General features: G+C 35.6%; 1 protein-coding gene and 1 long non-coding RNA gene across 6 annotated transcripts in view; one reads left to right on the top strand and one right to left on the bottom strand.

Moving 5' to 3' along the window:
* The window catches only part of LOC101743084 (uncharacterized), a 128752-nt gene extending 124567 nt beyond the window's left edge, over positions 1–4185 (bottom strand). For all 5 annotated transcript variants that reach the window (XM_062671388.1, XM_012693248.4, XM_062671387.1 and 2 more), the window contains exon 1: positions 2320–4185. In XM_062671388.1, coding sequence (XP_062527372.1) covers positions 2320–3610 — 1291 coding nt within the window. In that variant the 5' untranslated portion in view covers positions 3611–4185. The remainder of the gene's footprint in view (positions 1–2319) is intronic.
* LOC134199824 (uncharacterized) lies at positions 168–965 on the top strand. The gene is made up of 2 exons (XR_009974465.1): positions 168–794; positions 863–965. It is a non-coding gene; the product is annotated as an uncharacterized LOC134199824 (long non-coding RNA).
* Positions 4186–14408: the final 10223 nt, after the last annotated feature.

The raw sequence follows: 14408 nt of genomic DNA on the forward strand, positions 1-14408 counted from the left end.
TGTTGCTCTAATTTCCATAGTGTCACCTTTATCTCCAGACTCAATATCGAACCTTGAAAACCCGTAATCAATCTATCCGACATCTTCTTAAAAGGATGATCCTCAATATTTAATGATAAAATACATTTCATATTATTACTGATATTCTAAGTTAAAAGGTCCAGTAAATAAACAACAACAAACTGGAATAGTGTATAAAATACCTTGTTCGTGTGACTTATGCTATGTTGGACAAACTAGGCAGTATTTGAGTAATAGAGTAAAACAACACATTTATGATTGTAAAAATATTAATATATTAAAAGAGAATAAAACAGCATTAGCAACCCACCACTTTGACCAACATCATAATTTTAAGTTTGATAAGATAGAAATCTTGGATAAAGAAATGAATTGGTGGAAACGTAATGTTAGTGAAATGATCTTTATAAAAACTAATGATACTGTGAACAAACGAACAGACACTAACAATTTAAGTATTTTATATAATGATATATTAAAAGAGTATAAATCTAATAGAAAAAAATAACCTTCATTTCAGATATATTTGAATTTGATACTTAGCGAGGTTTGCGCTAGTATAAAATATTGTAAAGTATAGTCTATGTACTGAAGTTTCAATAGTGGGCTAACCTTTGTCACGCAATTAGCAATTTTATGTGTCGTGTTGGCTTTGTTTCCGGAATCAAAAAATAGTAATTAAATAATTTAGTGGCTTTGTAGATTTGTATTAGTCTCTGATGTCTGAGACAATTGTGCAGTGTATGATAGAGATTATTTAAATTCATATTATGGTAAATATGGTAGTTTGGACAATTGTTGTTTTTTGTATTGTAGGTTATCAATTATGTGTAATTTTCAGATGCCTGATGAAGGTCTAATAAAAGACCGAAACGTTGCTAAAATAATAATGTAATTTGTTATAATAGTCCTATCTTGTCCACATTCCTGAGATACACGAAAAATATCATATAAATAATTTTAAAGGCATTATAAAGTCGTCGTGGCCTAAAGGATAAAACGTCCGGTGCATTCGTATGTCTAGCGATGTACCGGTGTTCGAATCTCGCAGACGGTTACTTAGTTTTTCCAATGAAATACGTACTTAACAAATGTTCACGATTGACTTCCACGGTGAAGGAATAACATCGTCTAATAAAAATCGAACCCACAAAATTATATTTTGCGTATTTAATGGTGATAGGACCTCTTGTGAGTACGGGTAGGTACCACCACCCTGCCTAATTTCTGCCGTGAAGCAGTAGTGCGTTTTGGTTTGAAGGGTGGGGCAGCCGTTGTAACTATACTGAAACCTTAAAACTCATATCTCAATGTGGGTGGCGGTACTTACGTTGTACTATGGACTCCGATAAACACTTAACCGGTGGGCCGTGAGCTTGTACCCCCATCTAAGCATTAAAAAAATACTAATGTCGACTATTATTGATGGATTTAATTTTTAGAGTTTCAGGTCTTTGCATCCCTGATGTCGTTATCACTACATAGTATAAAACAAAGTATCCCTACATCCCTATGTATGCTTAAATCTTTAAAACTACGCAACGGATTTTGATGCGGCTTTCTTTAATAGATAGAGTGTTTGAAAAGGAAGGTTTATATGTATAATAACATACATTAAATAATGGAGAAATCAATATTAAATTACAGTTTCCGAAGCGAAGCGAGGGCGGGTCGCTAGTATCAACTAAAAGAAAGAAAAAAAGCGCTACTGTATTCCATTTTTAAACCTAATTAAAAACTGTCAGGAGATAGCCCTTTGTCTCGTTGAATATTTGTCAAAATGTATGAAATTAAAAAACACCGCTATAGCTTTGGGGTGAGATAAATGGGAATGACGTCACGACCATTTAAACGCTCTCGCGGATGCGGTCCAAGAGTGTTCGGCATAACAATAGCCCCTTTATCTTAACTTAGATTATGAATTTTCGGATTCAGTGAGCACAAATTGCTTAATTCGTTTAATATTTCGATCGTAGTGAATGGAAAGTTTGCACGGATTAAGTTAGTCAATTAATGTTTACTTAGGATTTGTTCAAAAAGGACAACGCTCTAAGGTAAGTAGGTATATTATTTAGTTTTTATTGTTGTTGGTTGAAAAACACAATTTCAAATCAACCGACGACTATCAATTGCTATTTCAAAGTAAAAATCTATCAATTATTACTCACCAACACTTTCTCAAGAGTTATTGTGATGATGAGAGGTCTATAGTATAGTGGTTTAGCGTACTTATATGTGCAAAAAACGAAATGGAAGAAAAACGGACTTTAGATACACAATTTTTCCTTAACCACTTACTGAACTGAAATTTGGCTCCGAAACTCCGCCTTTTCTCCCTCAACTTATTCTTGAGTATCCTTCTCTTCAAACGGTTAAGTACCAAGTCAGCTTCATCCACGCTCTCGGAGGACGAAGTGCGGGCGATCCGTATCATCCCACCCACAGAATGCCTTCGCCTTTTACTAAACCCACTTTGCCCTGTTTCGATTTCCGATACGCCACGTCTGTACATTTTCAGTCGTTTTTTCAATTCGCAGTACGCCGCGACGTCAGTCGAAATATTTATAAATTCGTAATCAGTGCCGCTTTCGCCTTTTTTGAAAATCGGCTGCGTTGTCCGCGAATTGGATTTCGGGGATCCACATCGTTTCAGCTGCGCACTAGAGTTTTTGGATTCGATTGTTCGACTACGGGGAAAAGTAAACCAATTTGTATTCGGGGTGACTCGAGCGCGTACGCTTTTTAAATACGTATTCAAGAAAGACACCTTGTTGCGAGGAGGTTTGTACGTAATGCTCGATTTTGATCTTTGCACCTCGTTTTGTTTAACGTCTCTGAATGCGTGTTCGCTGAAGGACTTCGACTTGTGTATCGCTAGACTGCATTCATTTTCTTTACTGAACGAATTTGCATTTGCCGATTCATTGGCTTCGCTCAGAGACGATACTGATGAATAATTAAAACTGCTCGCTGATGGCGCACTGTTTTCTGCGATTCCTCTCGACTGTTCTTTAACCGAATTGAATATTTGATTTAAATCGTCGCAAGTTTCGTTGTCGGAGCTTTTGTAGCTGCTCACTTCGCTAAGGGCTCCGGACTGAAATGGGGAGTTGTCAAGGCTATTTGGTTGCAAATTAGAAAAGTTGTTATTTACAGCGAGTTTACTTGGAATGTTGGCGATACTGTTACTGTCGTGCACGATGTAACGATTGTTATCACTTTTGTCATTATCACTGATCAAAACAGGCGTCCTGTATACACGGGTGTAGACCTTTCCTCCGGCTATCGAATTGTGCTTTCTGATTGTGTTTCTGTTGATGACGTGCCGAAAGTCTTTCTCCCGTAACGACTGACTAGACTTCAAAGAATTTTCACCGAAACTTTTGATAGACACATTTTCGTCATTCGTCTCGACGAGCAGATTTCCGTCGCAATCAAAAAGTTGTATTGTTGGAAATCGTATACCCGGCGAGAGATTACGGGTTCGCAATTCCCATTTTCTTTGTGAGTTTTTTTTAAGTTGAATACGTATTACGTTGTCGTCTATAATAGGACCGTCACTATCACTCGATTCGTCGTCACCCGCCATTTTTTTGAAAATCACTCAACACTTCACATATTTTTAGTATTAGGAAATGATTGTAAATTTTTAAACTTCTCTCGCTGATCTGCTAATTTGTTTGTTTACAGTCAGCTGTTCCTAAACCACTGGCATGACGCCAGTCGCGAAACAATCCGGCATTCACTTGAAAATAGCATCAATGTCAATTTTGTTTTCAAAGCGTGAATAAACGCGCGAACGCTAAGTCGGACGAGTTACTTAGTCGGCGCACTGATTACATTTGAGTACATGATCATTATTGAACATCACTATATTAAATTTGACGACTTGATTTCGAAAACCGTTACACAAGTATGCACTCGAACTGTGGGGGGTGCAGTGAATAAGGGCGTGGGCGCGAGAAAAAAGTAAAAATACAAAAATTTGCCCTCGCGCATTTTTCTTTATCGCCCGCTTTTCCTCCGGGAAAAAAGCCGGGAGTAACGCGGACCCAGGTCGTTCGCGACACCGTACACATCTGCACTGAGAACCAACAGCTGAATAGACGCTTTAATCTATTAATAGAGAGAACGAGACGGCGTTCTGGCCGGCTTCCCTTGAACCTAGTAATGTAAGGAAACGGCAAACAACGTAATCTGTGACGTGAGCGCTCGCAACTGTCCGTACTGACACAGTTCTCTGTTTGACCAACAAGCGCGACCATGTGCATTCGTGACTAATAGACAGACTCGCAGATGGTCTTTCTGTTATATAATCGTGTTACGTGTTGGTATTCAACTAGAATCACCTGCAGCAACCATGACGGATGATGTTAAACAATTGTGACTGAATAAGAGGTTCATTAATCTAGTTTCAACAATGTAATGTTAATATTATCATATAACGCATTGTTCAAACGAGGAGTAAATTGGTTTCCAAGAAAGTCCTGGTTCAACGGGGTCATTTGGGAAACAAATACATAGATCAATCTTCAATATATAGAAGAGACGAAGATAATTATTTTATATGCCTCTTCTTGGATGCGTACTAAAAGTATTTGAATTATTATTACTACTATAACTATATTAAATCAGAAAGTCATAGCAGATCTTTGTCAACATTATTCATTGCACTGTTAGGAGATGGCTTCAGGTTGGCTAGTTCGAAAAATATTTATATTGTATAATATTACTTTACTTCTTAATTTCGAAGTGGAAATCTATATATTAATACGTCAAGCAAAAACTTTGTATCCCTTTTTACGAAAAATGCGCGGACGGAGGAGTATGAAATTTTCCACACTTATAGAGAATATAGAGAAGAAGTGCACAAAGCTAATATTTTTTTAAAACAATGCATAAAAGATACATTAAATCAATAAAGAAAACATTACACACACTACATACCATGTATTTGACGCACACACGCATGCATACTATTTATTGTCAAACTTTTGTTCTTGGCGTCTGTTGTCAAATTGAGAATAGATTAAATATTGTTTGTCTTTGTTAATATTTTTTATAGTGTAGTCTTGGCGAAATTTGTGATTATAGAAGTATAAATTACAATCATAATAGTGTACAAACTTACAATGTCAATTAATTATAGTCGAATTTCGACTACTACGGGACCTCTAGTACGTCATAAATGGTCTCATCAATTAAATATTGATCGCGCTCATCCACCGTATTTTTCATTTTACAAAATTTTCAGGCTCCTTACCTACCTATTCCTTGAATGTTGGTACCTATGTTTATTTGTAGATTAAAATTCTAAAGTTTAGTTATAGCTTCCTAATTTCACAATAGATTTGGTATTGATAATTTTGTAGATTATTATTTTTTGTAGACTGCGTGCACATGAAGGAATTCGATTTGAAACCTAAGCATTTAATGATTTAAATGAAAAATTTATAATATTGTTTTCAGCCAAGTATAGCAAAACATCTTTATCTAAATCAACACAACAATTTATTTGCCTTGAGATCGAATAAAATTCCTATCACTTAAACGATCGCTGTTGTTATATATTTAAATGTAGCTTATGAGTTACGTCACTATGTGGTAATAGCAGATCCTATAAAGGAAAAAAAAATACAATTTTTTCGGTAGACGGGTTTACTGTCTATCACTGTAAATAGATACTTGACTCGTTAGAAATGTAAATAATATTCTCGTATTCTATCGTATCTCGTATATCTCGTATTCTTCATGTTATGGCTATATACACACTCATGAAGGCTATATACACATAAAACATACCCACAAATATGTACGCACACAACGTACACAAACAAAATATTAAAATTATTAAAAGCACAAAAAATACACAGCCACCTACACATAAATCATACACACAAAATACACAGAAAAATACACGAATAAAACATACACAAAAAAACCTGAATACCATTTATCTTTAACAAAGATACTGACTTCGACCAGAACGATTTAGTAATCAGGTCCACTAATCATTCCCCCAACGAGCCGTTTGTTTGTATTAGACTGTTTGTTTGTTACGGCAATTTTATAGGAAATGTGGTTGTTACCGTTCCCTACTACAAAGAGTTTATTTCCTACAGAGTCAGTGTTATATGTATTGTCTGCTGACCAATAGCAGAAATGTTGTTGAACCACACAGCTACGGTATGGATTTGTCGAAAATAAATTAGGCGCTATTCAGGCTGTTGGCAGATTTATTCTATTGGCTAATAGGTAACTTGTAAGGCCGTCGGGTAAATTGGAAGGTTATCTATAAAAAAATGCAGGCTTGTGTATAAAGGAAAAATAGATACATTATTACGAATATCAATAAATGTAGTCTAATAATTGAAAATCTTATTAAATCAATATGTAAATGTAATTTATAGTAACACATTACTATGAGTTGGGTTTTCGCTAAATGTATTACTACTATTTGAACTATTAACTATCGACTTCCACGGTGAAGGAATAACATCGTGTAATAAAAATCAAACCCGCAATATTATAATTTGCGTAACTACTGGTGGCAGGACCTCTTGTGAGTCCGCACGGGTAGGTACCACCACCCTGCCTATTTCTGCCGTGAAACAGTAATACGTTTTGGTTTGAAGGATGGAGCAGCCGTTGTTATTATACTTGAGACCTTAGAACTTATATCTCAAGGTGGGTGGCGCATTTACGTCGTAGATGTCTATGGGCCACATAACACCAGGTGGGCTGTGAGCGCGTCCACCCATCTAAGCAATAAAAAAAAAATTACATTTCATATTCGTACTTATAAGAAATAAGTCGGGCATGTCCGACGTGGGTATCCCACGTGGTTCATTGACTTCAATTAATCAATCTGTTCTAGTTTTGTAGCATTGTAATATTTTAATTAGGCGGGTTGTGTATTGGATTATAGGCGAAATGACCGCGTCATGTGTTCTGCATGCTGTTGGTGCGCGAGTTACACTTCTTTGGCACCTTCCTCTAAACATAGTGCAAGAACGTTTCAGTTATTTAAGATGAGTGTCTCGTCAATCTTTGCGTGATGTAATTAATTCGTTTGGGAGAGAGAGAGAGAGAGAAAGAGAGAGAGAGAGAAAGAGAGAGAGAAAGAGAGAGAGAGAAAGAGGGAGAGAGAGAGAGAAAGAGAGAGAGAGAGAATACACTTTATTGCACACCAAAACACAATTTAAATTCCAAAAAACAGTCAAAAAGCATATACATTTGTACAATAGGCGGTTTTATCGCGAAAAGCGATCCCTTCCTGACAACTGCTTAATTTACAGAAATTCTGGAAAATATAAAAATATAGCAGGAATGTTGCGGTGTACAATACATTATATAGAAAATATATACATAGAATAAACAGATATATACCGTTTACATATTGTAATTATAATATGAATTCCTTTGCCTGTATATGAAAGATTTTAACCTACTTTCATAAAAGGAGGAAGTTCTCAATTATATTCTACTTTTAAATTTCTACGATATCAGAGTTTCTTCATTCACCGATGTTAAAAAAATATCAACTAAAGGATACTTTCAGATTGATCTATGTATATAGGAAAGACAGGAGCTTCATCAAACTTGTTCCATAGATTAAATATTTATCGAAGGAAATGAAATTGCGTACTTAGCTTTTCTATTACTTTTTGAAACAAAATGTCAATATTCAAATGACGACGAATTCAATTTTGATCGTTTTTAATTATGAAAACTGTAAAGTACATATTCGACATTACGGAGAAGATTTTATGCGTAAAAAAACGTAATCTTTTTGGTTAAGCTAATCATAAAATAGTAAGTGTTGCAATACCTTTCTACTTTGCAAACCAAGTGCGCTGTTAGTTCAATAAACTAGTCAACAAACGTTCTAGTAGTTCTAGTGTTGCAATTTATTACGTCTATATAACCTGCATGCAGCAAACATTTACAGCAAAATATTTACTAAATATTTCAACGTGCCAATGACAGTCGGTTCCAAGAATAGTATTAGAGCGATATTGTCGAAGGCCGGTGTCGTTCTAAAACGCCTATCTATATTGACATTAATCTAGTGAATAGCTTAGTTGCTAGATGTTGTGTTTATTTTGTCTTTATTGCCTTGGAAAGTAGACTTTCTCCCGTAGACATCAGATATACCATAGGTATAGTCAAGCCGCTGCCTACCGTGGAGAATTGCCTTCTTAATGTGTGGTTTATGAGAGAATCCATAAAATTTACTTTGGGTCCAAAGGGAAATCGCATTTCTCTGAGACAAATAGATTTTTTGTATTGTTTTTCTTGCGGATTGGAAAAAAACGAAGAGCGCCTGCATACTTTTTCAAATAATTTTTTTTATGAAGTACATTTTATTAATGAATCATGTGCATGGTGCTAAATAAGAAAAAAAATCAACAATCAACAATAGCAACTACACTTGAGGCTTGGCTCTGTTTCTGGCATCGCTGAAGTCCATGGGCGACGGTAACCTTTAGGTGGCCCGTATGCTCGTCTGCCTACAAGGGCAACAATTTTTTTTACAAACCACTGAATACTTACCACTACTTACTACTAGTAATACTACTTACATATCGACGCTTGAAAGGCAAACGTGACTAAGCGACAATAACTGCTTTGTACATAAATGATAGGCAATAACCATATTCGATGCGCAAAAAATATATATTTCTAGGTCTATTAAAATCACTTTAACCCTACAGCTAGATTCGTTAAAATATAATGTTTTTCAGGTATTTCAAATTTAAATTAGTCTTCTGTAAAGTTCACGCGTTGTCGCTTAGTCTCGTTTGCCTTTCAAGCGTCGATATACATTATACATTCTTTAACTGATTTGATAAAATATTCGAACATACCGATGTCTATTCGTTCGTGTTTGTTAGTTTCGTCCGTTATAGTACGTCCAATAAGTTAATGTGTATTAACTGCCACTTACCTTAATACTTGGGAATCTGTGCTACCTCAGGAACGCATCTCTGAAACTATCACAATATTCCAAGAATGCAATGATTCTCTCATGTCAAATATCACGGGCCTTATGTTTAAAAAAAAAGAGCTATAATGATGTGGCTATTTTTAAAATCAACTGTTGAACATAAGATATAAGAGAAAGGTTACAAAGATAGATGTAGAACCTATTATTATTTTTTCGACAATAGTCAAAGGTAATTTTCAAAGAACTGTAAGCGGATGAGAAAAATCAGTGGCTATCTGTTTTCCACGAAGGTTTTATTACTAAATCAAATTCACGTCGTGATGAATTTTTCATAAAACCTGTCTGAACGGTATATTCTTAATTTCCTACCTCACCTGCGCAACCTACAAAAGGCCGCCGAATAAAAGACGAAGGCCTGTTTTATTGCTTCCATTCATCAGAATAAGCCCTTGTTTATGGTTGAGAGGGAGTTTTACTTGAAGACCATTGATGTCGATGTAATAATATAATCTTATAAAAAGAGCTCAATAGTGCAAAATGAAAGAATTATTCTGTTCTTTCCTCTGCATTGAACTTATTAAATAGGGGGCCAAGTACCGCATACTATATTATACTATGATTAATATCATCTTCATAAAAACATCTTCACAAATAATGCTTTATTTTAAAGCAAATTTGGTAAGCATAAAAAACGTTATAGTGAGCCAACCTTAATATATGGACATATGCTGTCGCGGACTTTTTTTTGGAACTTTTAAATGGGAACAATTTTTAGCAAAACTTTAACCGTTTCCGCAGCGCACGCAGCGGAAGCTCTCAAAAGGGTAAAATACCCCCATTTTGAAACATTCCTTATTGGTGCTCCGCTTGTATTGGTCTTAGCGTGATGTGATATAGCTTATAGCCTTCCTCAATAAATGAGCTATCGGACACTATATTATTTTTGACATGCTATTATTATTATTGACACGTAATATTTTTCAAATCGGACTAGTAGTTCCTGAGATTAACGCGTTCAAACAAACAAACAAACTCTTCAGCTTTATAATATTGTAGAATAGATATGTATGTATAATGTATATGAAAAATACAAGCATATTTTTTTATTGGTTAGATAAGTGGATAAGCTCACGACCCACCTGGTGTTAAGTGGTTACCGAAGTCCATAAACGTCTACGACGCAAATGGCACCACTCACTTTGAGAATGAATTTTAAGTCTTAGTTAATAGTAGAACTGCTGGCCCATCCTTCAAACTGAAATGCAGAACTGCTTGACGGCAGAAATAGGCAGGGTAAGGTACCTGCATAGGCTCACACGAGTCGTTACCGGTGTAAGCATATTACATAGGCCAGTCCGTATTTACTATGCGGCAAACCATAGGGTAGTCACGACCTCACTATTAGCCTTGAAGACATCATGAGTTTCAGATTAAAGTAGCCGCTAATGCCCTTGAGACTTTAACCTTATGTGGAAATTGTCATTGCCTGTGGGCTCCAGCAATCTTTTGACATCAGTTCGGGGATACATTCGTCTATATAAAAATGTGTGCACTGCAGAGTAAGGCCGAAGCTGAGTACGCGAACTGTCTCCGCGCGATGGCCAGCCTCAATGGGGAGATCCGGACGTTACTAGATCAAAAATAGTGATAACTCAGTTGAAAAATTTTTTGCACTCTTGTATATGCTGATACTACATTATATTACGAGTACATCTAGATGAACTTGAGACGATAATGTGAAATGTAAACACTAGTAAATTTGCGCACAGCGTAGGTGCGACACGTATGTAGATAAGAGTAAAGTAGGTGTTAAACGAAGTTAATATTTCGGGATATTCTAGAAGTTTTCGGGTAAATTATTTTGGTTTTATGAAGCACAGCGAACTTGTAATCTAATCAAAATTTCTTCTGAACGCTCCCATTGAGTACACTTTATCTTTATTGCCTTATATTACTTGCCATTTTGAAGAAAACAAAAGAAATAAAAACGTTTTATTTCTTTTTCATCTACCACTTTCTATCCAGGAGGAGATTTTTACCGAAAAAGAAACTTCAAATCATTGAGAAATAAACACGATAATGACCATGTAAATAATTTTGACCAATTTTTAGAAACATCATTTAGAAACATCAACTCCTCGACTATTTTAGAAGATACCATAAATGATAAATCAGAATTTTCCATTATTTGCGTTCATTTCCGAATCAACAATTCTATCGTACTAATTAAACATGACATCAACAATATAGAATGTTTGTAACAAAAATACAATCTATAAATAAGTGAAAGTATCGAGATGTTGCAAATATTCGTGGTATTCGTATTTTTGGGGCTCACGTGCCGCCATTTTAATGTGTATAGCTCAACGTCGTATTGGCATGCCTCCAGATAGGAAGCTTTTGTTCCGACTGTCATTTGGTTTTTAAACGACGTAAGTAATTTTGATCGTAAAGATAAGACTGAATGATTTGTTTCAGGTTTTTTTTTCGATCAGTTAGTCAGTTTTATAGATTTAAAAGAAAAAGATCGATTCTAGCGAAATAGAACAGGGGCATCGCATGTGATTATACTCTGTCTGGCTGTTAGAATACGGGTTTTTTTTTTTTATTTTTTTTATTGCCTTTGTAGGCAGAAGAGCATACGGCCCACCTGATGGTGAGTGGTTGCCGTCGCCCATGGACTTCAGCAATGCCAAGGGCAGAGCCAAGCCGCTGCCTACCGCTTAATACTCTCCACAAGCCTCGTTTGAAGAAGGACATGTCATAGCGCTCGGGAAACACCGTGGAGGGGAGCTCATTCAATAGCCGGATGGTACGTGGCAAAAAAGATCTCTGGAAAGGCACTGTGGATGACCGCAGTGGCAGATGGGTTTTGACCCTCGGCTTCCTTGAACCACTAAAGCCTTCATTCTCGCTTGTGTAGATGGGAAGATTTTCAACCTCGAGTTTGAAGTATAGATATCATTTGCATGTTTCATTTTGTACATAATTATACGAACTATTAAAATGCATCTTTTTGTAAAAACGCCATTGGAGTTATTATGCTTTGACGGGTTGATCAAAATTTTAAGGACGTTGCATAAATAAGACCAAGTCCGTAGTAATTAATCTATAATTAGTACAATTTATTTGCTTTGAGATCGGATAAAATTCGTATTACGTAAACGATCGCTGTTGTTATATATTTAAATGTAACTTTTGAGTTACGTCACTGTGTGGCAATAGCAGATCCTATAAAGAAAAAAGAAAAACGATTTTTTCGGTAGATAGGTTTCCTGTTCACCACTGTAACTAGATACTGCACTCGTTAGAAATGTAATTAATATTCCATATTCAAATCATGTTATGGCTATATACACACACATGAGGGCTATATATATACACATAACATCTAGCTGTCTTTCTTGCATGTACATACATATTTTGATAGCAGTTACGTTATATGTGGCAAAGTATATTCCATTTTTAAAATTTTCAATGTTACTAGGTTGGTTACAAACTGGCCCATTCAAAAATAAGAAAAATCAACTTAATCAAAACTGCTTTTATCCGGTTTAATCTCGCATTTTTTGTTGTCATTATGTTATTTACGACGTTCCGAATGGTCTTCAATTTTCTTTGTCACTGACAACATCATAAAAGTTGTCCACTTTTATGATTTTATGAATTGGGTGAGCATTATAAGATAGAGCTGTCAAATGTTTTGCAGTTTCATTTGCGAACAGTTGGATTTTTTTTTCTCTAGAGGAGAGTTCGCGGCACATCTGAATACCTAAATCCGTAGACAACATGAAAGTCACCGTCCACCGTGAGCATGAGGTTGAAGACTCAATTGTTTTGTTTAACGGCGGTCCTCTTCAAACTTATCTCAGGTTCACAAGATAATGCTAACAAGGTAGCAACGTCACCAGTTTAGAGGCCCGTGAGCTCACCTATTCGCCCGGTGAATCCCTTTGAGGTCACTAGAATAGGTAAAAAAAAAGTTTTTATGACTTTTTTGTTCTAGGATATCCAATCCTACCGTAAAGTAATTTTCACGTTGCTATAAATTGAACAAATAGTTCTTAGTTCTAGTTCTTTCATATGCATTGTTTGAGTAATACAGTACACGGATAATATGAAACGTAGGATGGATGTGGCGATTATTTTTGTATTACAAACAATATACACTTTAATATTGTAGAATTGGTAAGAATGGAACGTATGAAAAGAGTGTGAAACGGAGCGTTAAGATGTGAGTGAGAGAAAACGGAAAGAAAGGGAGAAGAGAATGACAGAAAAAAAGAAGATGGTCTCAAATATATTAAGTGTATAATCTATGAAGATGGTGAAGACGGTTAAAGAATGAGAAAAGCGTAATAAAAGTGTTAATTAATATTTAAATTATTATTATAACAGAATATTTTGGAACAGTGGAAGTTTTATTTTATGCGCTGCGATCCCTATTCCACATTATGATGCAAAAGAAACGAAAATTATTAATCCGCCGGTGAAATAAAGTAAGGTATCTGGTTTTCACTGGTTTCCCTTCACTTAACATAGCAAATAGGTCACAAAAGAACCGATCGATGCTATTATGTTTCGATTTTGTTGACAGAACCCAACCCAACGGTAGGCGAGCCCACAAAATTAGATAACAGCCGGCAAAGAAATTCGCTCGGCATTGCCACCTAATAGAATGAAATTGCCTCTTAGATTTTATCGTGTTGTTCCACCGACTGCTAAATGATAATAAATGGGCTTGGAGTTGAACCCTTCTACGGGATTATGTGTAGGTTTTGATTGCTTTTTTCGAAGAGCAATAAAACGGTAAATTTAGAATAATATTTTCAGTAGTGAACCCTATAATACAATGACTTCATGTTTTTTTTTAATGGCTTAGATGGGTGGACGAACTCACAGTCCACCTGGTTTTACGTGGTTACTGGAGCCCATAGACATTCACAACGTAAATGCGCCACCCATCTTGAGAAATAAGTTCTAAGGTCTCAAGTATAGTTACAACGGCTGCCCCACCCTTCAAACCGAAACGCATTACTGCTTCACGGCAGAAATAGGCAGAAAAATAATGTATCTAACTTTAAGACTTAAATTGTCTAGTTTTATTTAAAAAAAATTGAATGCTCACTAATACTGTAAAAATAAATACAAAACACTTATTAAAGATGCTAAATTTTATTTGATGACTACAGGTAGGTATTTCATTTTTTCATTTGAAATTTAGCAGAGTGTTTATTGACTTTTCTTGGCTCTTTGAATGTTGTGTCTATTTGACGAACTGCTCGAGAGCTATTTGATGTTTGCCAACTCAATGGAAAATGATGCAATACTTTAAATTGGAAATTGAAAGAGCGTGTTTACTTGTATCGGAAACGCTTCACTTATACTCACAATAAATATGTAATTTTAGAAATTAAATTAAAATTAATACAAAAAA

This window comes from Bombyx mori, chromosome 12, assembly GCF_030269925.1.
Source record: "Bombyx mori chromosome 12, ASM3026992v2".
NCBI classification, from domain to species: domain Eukaryota; kingdom Metazoa; phylum Arthropoda; class Insecta; order Lepidoptera; family Bombycidae; genus Bombyx; species Bombyx mori.